This window comes from Oryzias melastigma, linkage group LG20, assembly GCF_002922805.2.
Source record: "Oryzias melastigma strain HK-1 linkage group LG20, ASM292280v2, whole genome shotgun sequence".
NCBI lineage: Eukaryota > Metazoa > Chordata > Actinopteri > Beloniformes > Adrianichthyidae > Oryzias > Oryzias melastigma.
In genome coordinates this window covers 14738971-14754684 of record NC_050531.1, presented here as the reverse complement: position 1 = coordinate 14754684, position 15714 = coordinate 14738971, and the positions used below count along the sequence as shown (strand labels likewise).

At 38.5% G+C, this 15714-nt stretch overlaps 1 protein-coding gene across 2 annotated transcripts in view; it reads right to left on the bottom strand.

Moving 5' to 3' along the window:
• Positions 1–6428: 6428 nt before the first annotated feature.
• The window catches only part of slc22a17 (solute carrier family 22 member 17), a 21769-nt gene continuing 12483 nt past the window's right edge, over positions 6429–15714 (bottom strand). For both annotated transcript variants that reach the window (XM_024280310.2, XM_024280309.2), the window contains exons 6-10: positions 12983–13107; positions 10666–10771; positions 10289–10512; positions 9060–9171; positions 6429–7942 (exon numbers count right to left, since the gene is read on the bottom strand). In XM_024280310.2, coding sequence (XP_024136078.1) covers positions 7666–7942; positions 9060–9171; positions 10289–10512; positions 10666–10771; positions 12983–13107 — 844 coding nt within the window. In that variant the 3' untranslated portion in view covers positions 6429–7665. The remainder of the gene's footprint in view (positions 7943–9059; positions 9172–10288; positions 10513–10665; positions 10772–12982; positions 13108–15714) is intronic.

Genomic DNA, 15714 nt, shown 5'->3' with positions numbered 1-15714 from the left:
ACAGTTTATTTGTCAGGAGATAGCTGCCTTCAGTTTTAAAATATTTTTTGGCTCCACAAACCTCAGTTTCAAAAGCTGTTTTAAACTGATTAATAGAATAACTCATTTATGATGACTGACTGAACATGTTGGAAAAAAACACGAAGCAGCTGAAAATCAAGGTTTAAAGGGTGATCTTATATGAGGCCTGAAATGTTGAAACTCCGATTTGAAGGTCTTTCAGTTTCCAGGGATCAGACTGTTAAATCTGAATCAAATCTGCATCTCAGAGACAGGAAACTCTTATTACTTTACTGAGGTGTTTACTGTCGGTTCAGCCGTTTTTCTGTGTCATGTTTTGGATCTTCTCAAAGGCAGAACATCGATGCTTTCTGTCACCAATGAACTCAGAAGTTACACGTCTGTTTAATGTTTCATGAAATGGTTCCTGAAAGTTTATGGTCCAGTGGCTTCCCAGAAGTTCAAACTAATCTAAGAACTGTTCATACAGTTTTTATGCCCTGCAGACAGCCTGTACTAAATTATACGTGTGCTGCAGGAAGATTGGGGTCACTTTTGGAGCATTTTTTGGCATATTTGATCTCCTTCCTTTTGACTTTAAAGATAATTTTAGAGATTAGGATGGACACTTTTAATTTTAGTAGAAAAAAACTTAAATTCAACTAACACAGTTTTAAACTCCATCAGATGATTATTTATCTTAAAATTATGTCTGTTCAAGTCCCGGCTGGTGGACCTGAAACAGAACCACCAACTGGGACCTTTCTGTGTTTCTCTGTCTTCCTCCCACCGTCCAAAAACATGCTTCATAGGTTAACAGGGGATTTTAAATCTGATTTGCCCAATTGTCATGGCTGAGGCCTTTAATTTTTATTAATTTATTTTTAACTTTTGCATTACATTCTCCGTCTCTGCTTTCCTTTAAATTTCGTCTCCTTCTCTCTAACCGGAGCTCTGTTGAAAGAAGCTATAAGACCAGCATTCCCTCTAGAGTGTTCATACTCTCTCACACATATACATGTTAGCTTTAGCTAGTTTAATTTATCTTTTTACTTGGCAACTACATTTCAGGTTGTAAAATATACAATTACTGAATTTGTGGGTTTGTAGATTATTCAAGTTGTATTTAACAAGTTATAGCAGTAAATGCAATACAATAGTGTTAAATGTTTATTTTGTCTTCTGACTTCTTCTATTGCCGAAATTAATTTTAAGAATTTTACCCTACTCTTATATGAAATCAGTACAAGTAGTATTTAAGTATTTTGTTATTCTCATGTTCCCCTAAGTATAATGATGTTTTACAGTCTAAGATCAGAATACTTAAAACCACACATGTTTATGTTTGCTTTAAGTTTTTTTATGTATTTTTTTTACTATAAATGTATTTCTTTTTAAAAAGACTACACCCTGTAATGCAGAATCAACCTGAGTCTCCTGGAGCGGTTTATTAACAGTGAAGATCCAGGACCAGAATAAGAGTGAACAGGAACTCTCCTGCAGTCCTCCTGAACCTCCATTGGTGACGTCTGTGGGGTGATGTAACTGAGATCCTGGTGTTTCTCTTCTGGTTGGCGAGCGGAGTATCCTACAGGATGATCTCAAGAGTGTTTGGATCTCTTGTTCCACAGGAGGTGGTGACCATTCGCCATAAGAACCTTCACCTTCCAAAAACCCCTGAGGACCTGGAGGTGGAGTCCCGTGGGTTTGCAGGGCTGGCACAGCACAGAGTTTTTCCTTAAAGCTGCAGGTGCCATCGATGGATGCCACATCAGGATCAAACCTCCTGGTGACCCTGATGGTCACTGCATCATTCCAAAAGCGCCCTCGATTATAGAGCGTGCTTTTGGAATGATAAGACAAGATTCAGAGGCATCTTCCTGCAAGTGCTGGAGGTGCATCACACCTTTGTACCTCACGGAAGTGAACACATAGCAGCATTTTATATTCTTTGGAATATATTTCTATTAATTTATATATCTAATTTATATATTGCAAGTTGTCACAGCTTGTGCCATCCTCCACAATATCTGCTCCTGTGCTGACGACACCAAGGCCCCAGAGGATGATGTGGAGGTGATGATGAGGAGGAAGCTGGTTTGAAGGTCACCAGTGGTGCTCTCTGGCAGGACCAACTACCTGCTGAGGTTTCTGCCCTGGGGGAGGTACCACCTTACCTTGATTACTTTTAACAGGTAATTAATTAATCAAGTGATTTTTAATTATTCAATAATTTAATTGAGTTTTTGTTAAAAACATTTTAGGACAGTGCATGCATTATCTTATATTTATGGATCATTTTTGGTCATGCAGCATCCGTCCACAGCCAACCCTGTAAACCCTGAAGATGGACGATGCAGTCTACAGTGAAGATGCATCCTGAAACTCTGCCGACCATCCTGCAAGATGTTCCAATCACCACCCAGAAAGTTCCATCCTCGCGTCTCAGTTGAAGCATCTCATCCATGTCGACCATCTTTGTAAATAGTGTTACAATGAATTACTGTGTTGGATTTATACCTTTATTTATACTAAAAAAGAAAACATTTTAATACATCAAATATAAACTTCATTTATTCTCAGAAATCAAATGTGGTTATTTGTTGGCATTTTTTTCCAGGAGACTAAAGTTGGCCAACAGTTCAGTCCTCCCTTGTGTGCTCTGCTCTTCTGCCTCATGTCCTCTCTAATCAGGTCTAGAAGCTCATCACTATAGTCGCGTTTCCATTAACTCTGAAATTTGGAATTTTGATACATTCTCCTAATGGAAACCACAATTCTGAAAACAAAAACGTTTTTCCCCTTAGAGGAGGTGGCATTTGGGGAGTTTCGAAACAGACATTTTTCGCAAAACTGTAATGGAAACACTTTTCAAAATAGATGCGCCTCTTTGTATGAAGTGTCTGTCCTGAGCGCAGCACAGCGGGCGGCAGGAGAGATCCAACAGCTTCACAGCTCTTTATAAGTTGAGTGTCATACGGAATCGTGCAGCTCCTCCATAATAAAATCACCAAGATTCTCATTGCTTCATCTGCAGCAGCACTTCTGCAGCTTGGAGCCTAAAGATGCTGAAGTCTCGTTTGAGGAAAAGCGCAAGTGCAGGTACAGAAACTTAAATGGATCTTGTTGAGTTTTTAAACAGAAAAAGGTCCAGCTGCTTACTTGTTAGAATGGTTATTCATTTAAAAACCGCTGAACAGGTTTCTCACGTGCACCTGAGACTGTCAATAGACTCTGCGCGGCACACGCTCTCCAGACAGAACTGTGACGTCACTGCAATCTCTTTTTTTAGCGAATCAAATAATAATAATAAAAAAAGATCTCATTCATTGTCGTGTTCTTAATGACTTATCGTGTGAGTTGGTTTGTGCTTTATCGCAAAATGATGATTTAATGGAAACAGTGTCATTTCGAAACTGTATTTATCTAAATTCCTAGAATTTAGATAGAATTTTAGGTAAATGTGTAATGGAAACGCAGATAGTGATTCTTTTTCTTCTTCCACCTGGTGGGTCACTCCTTCCTTCCTCTCTTTCACTCTTCTCTCTTTCACCCACTGCTTTAGTTTACTCCCAGATAGAAGAAATCAGTAGGACTGGTGGAAGGTCTCTGTCCTGGTGCCTCATCCATGAGGTCAAATCAACAGTAGCAGCAGTGGACTCCCACTAACCTTCTCCTGATGCTTGATACTCACAATCCTGAACACAAAGGATCATAATAGACAGCAGAAAAAAGAAGATACAAAACTTTTTATGACATGCATATTTAATATGTATCAAACATGTTATACTCTTAAATAGACAGGGGGAATAAATGAAAAAATAGCAATGTGGAGGGTGTTTGTTTTGATTTTAGTACAGGGTAAGCAAATAGAGCAGTTGGTTGCATAATCCATGGAATGTATTCACAAAACTGTGTGACGTACTTCCGGTTTCTAGATGGCCGAGCGGGTAAACTCCCGGTCTAACAATCAAGAGGTTACCGGTTCGAATCCGACTCGGGGCTTATTTCTTTCTTTCTTTTTTTTTTTAATCCCAAAACTGTTCAATTCAGGTAAATAAAATATTTTTTAAAAATAGACAGGGGGAATAAATGAAAAAATCGCAATGTGGGGGGTGTTTGTTTTGATTTTGGTACTTTTAAAGGGTATTCAAATAGTGCAGTTGGTTGCATAATCAATGGACTAGATACACAAAACTGTGTGACGTATTTCCGGTTTCTAGATGGCCTAGCGGTTAAACTCCCGGTCTTACAATCAAGAAGTTACCGGTTCGAATCACACTCAGGGCTTATTTCTTTCTTTCTTTTTTTTTTTTAAATCCCAAAACTGTTCAATTCGGGTAAATAATATATTTTTTAAATAGACAGGGGCAATAAATGATAAAATAGCAATGTGGGGGGTGTTTGTTGTGATTTTGATACTTTTAAAGGGAGTTGGAGGCTTAATCCATGGACTCTTTGCACGTACCTGTAGTAGTTTCTCCACAGAACTTGCCTGAAGAGAGCTTAAATTTTTGTGTTTTATTTCTATGGAAGTTTTTTAGTTCCATCAGACTCTTACTTTTTTTTAATCCCCGAATTTTTATTCTGATTTTTTTAAGTCCTGAATTTTTATTCTGAATTTTTTTTACCTCTGAAATTTTAATCTTGATTTTTTTTTAACCCATGCTTTTTAAACAGCAAAATTGTATCCTCCCAAAAATATTTTCTATCTTAAAAAATTCAGTGTTTTTAATTTCGAGACTTAAAAATTTCGATGGGTCAGAAATTCAACATAAAAAAGTTCAGAGTGAAAAACTTTGTCCAAACAGTGTCACTAGAGCAAGTAGTCGATCCAGGAACACATCGATATCCAGCCAGACCGGTCATGTATTGAGAGAATGAGAGAAAGACTGGAGATTGATAATACAATACAATAAATTTAGAGTCTCCAGGATAATAAATCCATGTTGAACCTCCTCCACAACAAACCTATAGACGCCTGAGAGAAGCTTCTCCAAAACAGAGCAGAGAACATAAGAATCCAGATCCGTGCATCAAAGCCTTGGTCCTCCTCTACCACAACCATTGACTCACTCGCTGCTTTTAGAATAGAAAAAGAAGAAGATTCTGACCTGAACATGGAGATCTGAGACTTAATCTGATTATGCTGTTTTTATTATTAAAGTTAATAATTTTTCTCTGGAAAATGTCAATTTATTCTGAAGTATGTTTAAATCAAAGCACAAATATTTGGATTATTGTGAACAGGGAGGACCAAAGTTCATTTTGTGTTTCACGTTTCTATTCAAGTTAAATGGTTGAAAATATAGTCAAACCCCATCTGTGTGCTGTCCCCTAGAGTTTTCCCAATTTCAAGGACTGTTCTGGTGTATCCTTTTGTGCTCCCATATCCCAGGATGCATTGCAGTCGACCCCGAAGATTTTTCCACAGTGATGGACTTAGATGCGGGACCCAAAGTCATAGAAAATGTGACTTTTAATGTAAGTAAAAACTGTAAACTGATAAGTTTATGGTTTTGATGATTAACATAAAACATTTTAACATTACTTTGATCTGAAATGGAACAATCCTGCTTCAGTAATTCCCGGTTAGCTGGATTGAATTAGTTCAGTTTCTGATTGAACATACCTGATCCAGCCAGGTGAGCAGAAGAAGCTTGAACAAGGTTAGCTGTAAAACGAGCAGAACAGAGTTGGTGACCGCTGCAGTAGAGTTTAGTGTCTTTTGTGTTTTAACGTGGAACATTTTGGAGAGGGATTAACCCTGTGATCTCTCCCTCTTCGTTTTATGTGTTTTTCCAGGATAATCCTGAAGAAAATGGCTCTGCTGAAAAAGATTTCCCCCTTATAGGCCAAAAAAACAGTGGGACAACCTAAAAAAATTACAAAGTACATTGATGTGTGGTGAAGAATATGATACATGTTAAATATGCATGTTATAAAAAGGTTTGTATCTTCTTTTTTTGCTGTCTATTATGATCCTTTGTGTTCATCATGGAACTAAAAAACTTCCATATTAAACGGGTTTTGAATCACCTTTAAGTCAGTTTTTCACAGTCGTTCCTGTTGCTAAATTTTTCAGGATATTTTGTATTTTTCTAACCTGGTTCTGGTCATCATAGCGTCAGTTAAGGTACTGATGATTAAGTGCCGACATAATAAGGGTTTGTTAGTGCTCTAATAGTGCAAAAACAACAAACATGTCCTTCAAGTTTGATAGAAATATGACAGACAAGCTGAGCTGCAACAGAAATAAACACGAGATTCTACTCAATGTCTGTTCTGGTCTTAGCTTGGGTTTAAGGTTTCACTTAATCCAAGCTGTTCTAGAATTAAGTGGATTTTTGCTTTTAAAAAAAACAAACCAAAAAAAACTTGACACTATCAAATAGCAGTAAACCTGATAAATAACATATATTCCAGTGTTTCAAAGGATGTTGTCTTTTTATTCATTCTGTCACTCTGACACATCCATAATTTTCACCAAATAAAAACACTCAACTCCTCTTAACTGTCCCACTTTTATTGTACAGGAAATCAGGCTATAACATTAAACTGAACTCATCATTCAACAGATGCTTGGTGTTATCAGACAATAATAAGACATAATTAGTGATAACATTTATAAACTAAAGTCGTCAGCAAAGATGATCATGTTAGCTTCCATCAGACTTTTTATCTTAGCACTAAAAAAGCAGTGAAACGCCACCAGCCGGCCTCTGAGAGGCTGCGACTCATTCTGTCATGCTTTTATTTTGAAACATTAAAAGAAATAGGAGGAGCTGGGGGCCCCTCTTCACTTCCTGGTTAGGGAGCAAACTCATCAGGCCCCTCCCACCAACAGTAAACATAATTATGGGGTCAGAGACAGAACTAAGTCGATGAAGAGTTGATCTTAAAAACACTCGGGATAAATTAGTGATTAATAACAACATAAATAAGATTATAAATACTGCTGGCTCCAGGCCAGATTCAGGAAACTGGACTAACAGTGGAAACGCTGAACCTTTCTGACTGATCAAAATGACTTCCCTTCAATTTCAGGCCTTTGGTCAAACAAGCTTCTACCTTCAAAAGGGAAAATAAAAAAGTGCTCCCAAAACTGCATAGCCTAAATGGGTTGAGCCTCGGCGTCTGGGAATGCCGAATAAAGTTGAAGAAACTAGAGCTTACGTTATTTACAGGACATCTTACGATTAGCTCCAAAGTTACGTGTCAGAGAACTGCTTCCCTCTGCCTGTGCACCACAAGTTGTTACTAAAAGGTACAGAAAACTATACAAAAATTCTATTTTGCTCTTGTCAAAGCACTTTTTGATTAGATGCCCACAGAAGAACAGCAAAATATGCTCTAATGTAAGTCAAGACAAACGCTAAGAACATCTTCTAATCTCCACAGCGGACGGGATGGAGGTCAGCGGAGAATGCTGGTGTCGTAACGAGAGAACACAGTGAGATGAAGGTTTACTGAAGAACAAACACTAATCTGTTCGTCTGTGGCGCCGTCTGCCTCTGGAATGACTGGAGGATGATATGTAAGAAGCTTGGAGTTTGTCTCAGCCCTTTTCTTTCCTTTTAGAGTCTCTCCCGGCGTGGAGATGTTACAGGTTCTGGTAGAGGACGACCCGTGTGAGCTCATTCCGTCGCAGCGCTGACGGCTCCTTCAGGTCTCTGGGTTTGGGGTGGCCAGCAGCGGCACATTGTCCCGCCGCCTCCTGCCCAGCGGCGGCCGCCTGTACTGCTCGCCGTCCGCCAGCGTCTGGGGCAGCGGCTTCCTCTTGCTCTCAGGCAGGAGCAGGATGGAGAGCACGGCAAGCAGCGCCAGCGAGGAGTAGATGACGTGGTGCAGGAAGTAGCCGTAGTGGTTTCGCAGGTCCATGATCGGCGAGCTCAGGCGGCCCACACAGCCCAGAGCCAGCACGGCTCCAACGCCACTACCCCTGCACACACAGAGCCTCACTTATAGCACATGTTTTTGTCTATTAAGTAACTTCAACTAAATGCATCAACTATATCATTCCTGATCTCAAAAAGGCTTTTTGGCTTTAATTTTGCTCACATTACCAAAAGTTATTTTAAAGTAAGTTGTAAAGAAATCCAAACCTTCAATCTCTCAATTATGGTAACATGGGTAAATTAATTGAAAACCCTAAAAATTCCCTAATTAAACAAAAAAAAAACACATTTATGTACAAATTAAAATATTGTTGGGGGTGCTGTTTTCATATTTGACCACTAGAGGGAGCCATTTTGTCTTCGTTATTTTTTCAAAACATTTTGAAGCTTTAAAAAATATTTTTTAAGAATAAAATATCTCAGTTACTATTAATTTCAATAACTAAATTATTTTTAAAATGCTTTTAAGTCAAATAATTCAGTCCTAATTTGTTTATCAGTAAAAATAAATTGTTAAGTTACAAAAATAAAAAGGTTGAAACCCCAAAACTTTATTCATATACTTCATCTTTGCATCAGAAAAACGTGCATTAACAAAGGAAATATTTAATCTGATACTGTCAAAATTAATTACAATTAATTTATTAAATTAATTAATACATATTTAAAAAAAATCAATTTTTATTTAAACATTTTATTTTTTTTAAAAACTTATGTCTTTAGTACTGTTTCATGAAATGAGTAAAAAACAAAAAATATATAATTTATAGCTTTCTTTGTTGCATTAAATAAAATTTTAAAAAGTCAAAATAGTTCAGCAGAATGATCAAACAAACTGGTTGCAGGATGACCAAAAAATGCATATTTAAGGATTTCATTACTTTATTTTCATTTTTATTTTTAATTTTTGGTTTACGGTGCATCCAATAAGCTGTGTTTATTAAGAAAGTACTCAGCTATTTCAAACTGGCCTAATTTATTAGTGCATTTTTCTAAATCAGGTCCTCTGGTTAACTAGCAGACACCGATGGAAGTTATTGCTGCATTATTCATGTTCCAGAGCATCTGCACTCAGATGACTGACATGAAAAGCCTTCCGAGGTTCCTAACCTCAGCTGATCTTGCTCTGAACCTCAAAGTGGGAGAGTGTTTCTGTGATACCTGATGATGGTGGGCATGATCTCTGCGGTGAAGAGGATGCACACAGAGGCTGTGGCTTGGGAAGAGAAGAGCCCCAGCACCGAGAAGATGGTGATCGCCGTTTCACTCAGATCTAAAGAAGAAAAAAAAAGTTTAAAAAGAGGGAGTTACCTTTGATATGATCTAAAGCTGCGGACCTCAACTGGAGAGTTAGTACTGGGGTCACAAAAAAAAATCTGCATTTTTTTTCTGTTTTTCTTCTAATGTGGTTCTGAGGTAAGTTTTATTTTGAAAAACGTCTAGATTCTCCCCACCACATCCAACTAATTCTTGACGCGTGTGGAAAATAAAACCGCTTTATTCTCAAAGCAACTTGAAATTATTAGCAAAATTAACAAAAATAAACTAATTTGGAACTTTTTTTTTGCAAAATGGAATCAGCAAGAAAACGAAAGAGGAGCCTTCGACTTCAAAATAAAAGAATGGTGCATTTAACAGACAAAAACCTAGAGAGTTTACTTGAAATATGGATTTATTGCGAAAAATGTGCCCACTGACCAAGTTCACTCAGCCTAATATATAGCAACTGGTTGTCTAATGTTAAGATGATGTTGCTAATAAAGTTGTTCAAATGGTGAATTTATTATTTTTTTTTAGAAAATATCAGTTTCAGTGACCACTCGTCTTTCTAAGCTTTCCCTTTGACAGTTAAGGAAACATCTATGTACTATTTTAAGGGTTCCTACAAATAAATCTAGAGTACAAATAAAGTTTGTAGATATTTTGCGGAGAATGAAGAGAAATTTTACCTTAAAAGTTAAAAATTAAAAAAATAAATGAACAAATAAAAAAATCAGACACCCACTAAAGTCTTGTACAGTAAAAATACTATCTGACTTTAAACCAGTGTGGCCTAAAAAAGGTTGGAGATCATCGATGAGTTCAGACTGTCACTGCAGTGGCTGACATAAACAGAGCTATTTTTCAGCCACTAGAGGGAGCCAAACACCTGGAATAGAGCTGGTGTGTCTGAGGAGACAATGTTTCAAAAAACAAAAAGGCTGGGTGGATTTTTCCATAAACACAGCTGCTCACGTTTAACCCACTTCATAATGTATGAAGAACCATGAGACGGGCTCCTCTAATCCACAGCTTAGCTGTCATCAAATATCTTCTTTCGCTGTGGGGATGTTTGAGAAAACAAGAAGACTGCCCATTTGATCCTCACTCCGTGCTGTGAAAACACTCACACTCCATGAGGCCGAGGAGGATCAAAGAAGCCAGGCCCGTCATCGTCATGGACAGCAGCAGGATGCCACGGCGACCACACCTGTCTACGGTCGCCCAGAGCAACAGCCAAGCCCCTCCCCCTGCACACACGGACAGCAGGTAGGTCCAGTAGAAGCTGGGGGCGGTGCCTCTGACATCACCTCGGAACGAGCTGTAACAGTGACTAATGCCGTGAGAGATGAATCTGGAGGAGAAAGGGCACACGGGGACGGAGTGAGCGCTCGTGATTGTTTAAGCAGAAGGAGAGTAAAGGTGAACGTCAAACCAGGAGATGGAAGATGCAGCCGGTGTGTGGAGGAAACGACTGCATTGGGGCCAAAAATGAGGGCGGACTTACGAGGTGAAGCCAAGCACACACATGTTCTTCCAGATGTTCCTGCTGTGCAAGAGCTCGGGGAGGGACAGGTGAGGGCGAGCCGAGGGGGCGGGCTCTGAATCCAGCTCTGCAGGGGAACAGACAGATTCTCCGTTGATGAAGGTTCCAAAAAAAAGAATTAAGAGTAAAACGTGCATTAAAGCAGGTCTCACAGACCCAGCACGCTTTTCACTTGTCTTAAAGTAAGAGTTTACCAAAATGATCACAAATAAGACTCCCAACTACAATCTTTTTTAAACTGCATTTTTTTCCAGATTCACAAAAAAAAAAAAAAACTCAAAAAAGCTGTTTTATCTTAATTTTTGTTATACAAGTCCTCCATCATGATAAAATGCACGAAAAAAACATGATTTTCATTGGAGTCAGTCTGTGAGAATGGGGGAAAACAAGAACACAATGTTTGTTGTTGCAACACGCAAAGCCTTCTATAAAAAGGAGGATTCAACAGTCAATCAAAATATCATCCCTCTTTATTTTGGAGAATCTCAAACTAAATTAAAATAGAGCATCCTTTTGGAAATTACTTAAAACTTGAAAAAATATACTTCAAATTGATTTGTCAGTTATTTTTGTAAATTTGGGACTTGAGGAAAGATTTTGTTGTCAATTCACTCGATGTTCTTTTAGAAATAGCTTTAAACGGGAAGTGAAAGTGTTTTAAGCCGAGTGGACACTGACCTCAATGTTCCTGGTTAAAGTGTAAAACAAGAAGCTACAATAGACTGATTTCTGTTTGTGGCAAGACCAAAAAGTAAACAAAGCCAAACCTGTTCATCGAGTAGTTTCGACACAAGAAAACCATTCCACCATGACTCTACAATACTTTAAAAAAGAAACAAATGTTCCTATTTGCTGCTTCCAAATACCTTATTTTCTCTCTGTGATTAGATCGTTACGTTTCTTTTAATTAACAAAAGGCTGTTGGATTCTTGGAGCTAAAATGTCATATCGTCTGCAGTCTAACTCGAAAAATGTGACTAAAACTTTATTTACAAACTAATTGATGCTTATTTACATCCCAGATTGAAGCACAAAATAAGTACATATGATCAAAGTGTATATGACAACAATAATTGATGTTATTATTGACACAAACTTATAAAGATTTGGTTGATTTTTATCAGTTTTTAAATGGTATTTAAAGACCCACTCCAATGAAAATTGTGTTTTTGTGTATTTAACCCTCGAACACGATCGCGGGGTGATTATCACCCGAGCAAAAGTATTTACATGATGTTCAATGTGTTGCATTTTGAGTCTCACGTGTTCCAGGAATGGCTGGACCAAACACCAAGTCTCAAGTATCAATATTTATTTATTTTAGGATTTTTTTTGTTCTCAAATTCCTCATTTTCCAGTTATTTTCAAGCATGTTTTTAGGATCTTCCTATGTTTTTATTTTCCTTTTTTTTACATAAATCACAGTAAAAAAATACAAAAAAACTATCATTTGTTTTATGACAAAGACTTTTTCTTGGGTAAAAATTACCCGACAAAACAGTGAAGGTGTAACATTTTATGGTAAAAGTGTTCTAGTGTTCATTTTCAATTAAAAAAATATTCAGAGATACAAATTTAAGCTTAATTTTCTAAAAAATATGTTCTCCATCATAAGAAAAATGCCACAAGAACAGATTAAAAACACAATTCCTCGGAGTGAGTCTTTAAACAGTCAGCTGTCAGCAACGGGGAGGGGAAGGGGGGTGGGGTTGCTCCACGACAAAGTTACCACCCACAACTTTTCTAATAAGAAAACTACATCCTAGAAAACGACACAGAATTTTTTTTATTTGGGCTAAAAATGGCATAATCATGATTAAAATACCACTGGGAACGCTTTAAATTAGATCAAATATAATCAGAGTGAGGCTTTAAATCCCAAAAATGTTTTTAAAACTAAAGAAATCCATTCAGATAATTAAATCTGATTAAATATTTCCATCAAAACAGATCTTTGGGAGGTTTTCCGTACAGCTGGAGTTGACAAACTGTTGTGAAGATGTTGGTCCTGCTGAGAATGAATGTTTATCTCCTCACATCCCAGGAAACATATTTACATGTAAACACATGCAAAAGTGCGTTTGTTTGCCCCTCAACTGAGTCTCCCAAAACATTCTCTAATCTAGCATGGAGAGATCCTGTGCTTTTTCATCAACTTGAATTTAAATCGAGCCCTTTTGTGCTTTTTATTCCCCTGCAGTACAAAAGAGGCATCAATAATGCAGGGATGATAATGTGAGCATCCGTTCGGCTTCATCTGAGTGATGAGCGAGCGCACCTGTGAAGCTCTCGTCCTCCCTCACATCTCTGCTGGAGTTTCTCCTCTCGCTGAAGGAGTTCATGTCTGCAGACCGCTCGGATAGGAGGAGCCAGCGAGGAGACTCTGGAAACACACCAGGAACGCTGCAGGAGAAGGGAAAGCCAGCTTTAGATCTGAAGTAACCTTCACCGAGAACCTCCGTTATTAAGACGATTTACCTCAGATTTGCTCCTTCAGCATAAAAATAAACAATTTGGAACACAAAGTAAAAGAATTCTCTAATCCTCTTTTATTTAACGCTGCAGCTTATTGCAAATAATCTGCGGAAAATCTCTTTTAATTTGGTTTTGCAACAGTAATGAAGGCTTGAAGATATGGCAGGGAGATTGTAACAGATCTGTGTCAGAAAGCAGTGGATCAATACAGTCTGACAGGCTGTTTATTGAACCTTCAGGCATTACGAGGCGCAATCAAGTCAAGAAAAACTGAAATTTTCTGTGACATTGAGGAAAACTGTTTCAGATCTTTACTCTGCACGTCAAATCTTTACCTCTTCTTGGTTTTGCACCTTCCCAAATATATCCGGATATCACTTTGTCCCACTGCTTGAATTCTGTATCCTTTATTTCAACGGGGATATTTTGAAATAAATATAACAGCCTGGGAAGTATTCATTTTTATCACCTCAATTCGTGAAGTTAGGCTTAAAATTGGTATTAAACTCCATTTTCCCAAGACTGTTTTTATCTTTGATATTATAGATTTTAATTTTACAGATTCTTTTGTTAGGTTAATACAAATACTTTATAGATTTTTGGTCTAATTTCCTCATAGTTTTGTGTAATATCCTGGTTTAGTTCATAATGAGTCTTCTGCACGTTTATTTTGTATCCTGAAGATTTCCCGAACTCTGAAGGTTTTCATGAGTACAGGCAGAGATAAACTTGGATTTTCCATATAAATCAGGTTGATCAGGTTGCGAACCCCATTTACATTATATGAAACTACCTTTATTTGAAACTTTTGTGTGTTTTAAGGTGCAAATCTGTGGTCCCGCCACCCCTTACATTACAGCACAAAAAACCCATAAACACCAAAAATTAGAGAGTTTTCCCACAGGACACAAGCATTGCACAGAGCCTCACTCAGTGCGAGGTATTGTTTTGTGTCACCCATCTTACTCATCATCTGAATACACTGAACAAGAGCCTGCAAGGCAGCTGGTTCCACATGTGTATGAAAGCCTTCTGTGTAAAGTTCTGCCTGTTTGAGACACAAATACAAAACTTGAAATCAATTCTACTTTTTTTCTCCCAAAAGGGAAAAATATGTCTTTTTGATTGCATCTCTTGTGACAGAATTTCCAAGCTGTTCTCATCACCATTTCTCAGAGGATGCAGAAGAAGTGGAAGATAATCTGCAGCTAGAACTTATTGAAATGCAATGTGAGGATCCTCTGAAGTGTCAACATCGGCTTCTCTCTCTCTCCCTCCCTGACTTCTATCAGAGTTTGGATAAAGCCAAGGTTCCTCTGATGAGACGACATGCAAAAAGAATGATGAGTCTTTTTACCTCAACATACATTTTTGAACAAACATTTTCCCTGTTGAAGCTCGCTCTCATGGACTCCAACAAACAGACCTACTTTGGTGTCCAACGCAGTTCAAAAACTCCCTAAATACATCTCTGAGTTGGTCACACTTTGAAAGCTGTTATTATTAGAGCAAAAAAGCCTTTTGAACAAAAAGTGGTGAGAGCAGAGAAAAGTGTTTTTGCACTTTTTGCGTCTGATTCTGTTCCCCTGAAGCCAGAACAGCTGGAGATTCCTGCAACTGATTGTGAAAAGACGGGAGAGTCTGAATCTAAAAGTGTTTTGTAAAGTTTCTCACGGCGTCCATTCCTCTCACAGAATCACGTTTCCTTCTTTCCTCGGTTGTCTTTGGTCACTGACCTCCCCGTCCTCCTCCTTTCAGATCATCACGGCTCTGGAGGAGGACTGCACGGCTCAGAAGATGCAGCCGGGTTACAGGCTGCAGCAGATCGCCACTGCTGTGGAAAACAAGGTGACCGACCTATGACCCTCAGAGCTCCGCCTGTCCTCCAACAGATGCAGTAAGTTTCTCTTTCTGATCCTTCAGAAGTTGGGACTGTAAACACTGAAAAAGTGAGATTCCAGCTCCTAAAGGTTTTGTGGGTGGTTCTTAAAAGAGCCGTTGTGGGTCAGTCCTTGGAGAAGCAAAAACATGATTCTGCCTTGGATCTGTTCCCCCAGCAGGAAAGTGGATCAAGAAGGAGTCTCTGAGCCTCTCTGGAAGACTTGTTGGCAGCAGTGCATGTCAGGCCGTGCTTCCGTTAGCACAGCTTCAATCACTGCCGGTTCCTGTTCTGCTGAGTGAATGAAGCTGTGAGGAACAGATGTTACCTTTACACTCTGCTCCACAACTCCTGGGTGGACTTAAACCAGGCCTTCAACCAGTGTGGTTGAAGATAGAACATTGGATAATCCTCTGTGAAGCCTTTGACCAAATATGGAGTTTACCCGCCATCATCAAAGACGATGATCCGTAGTCATCAAACAAGTCACATGATTGAGTCAGTAGAGGGTGGGGGAAGGGTAGATATGCATCATGATCCCTGTGTGATGTCATATCCTTGTGTGACGTCACACAGGGATGTCACACAAGCTTCTAGAAGCTTCCGGAAGCTTCCAGACACTGTGTGATGTCATGGCATGATGATGCCTGTGTGAT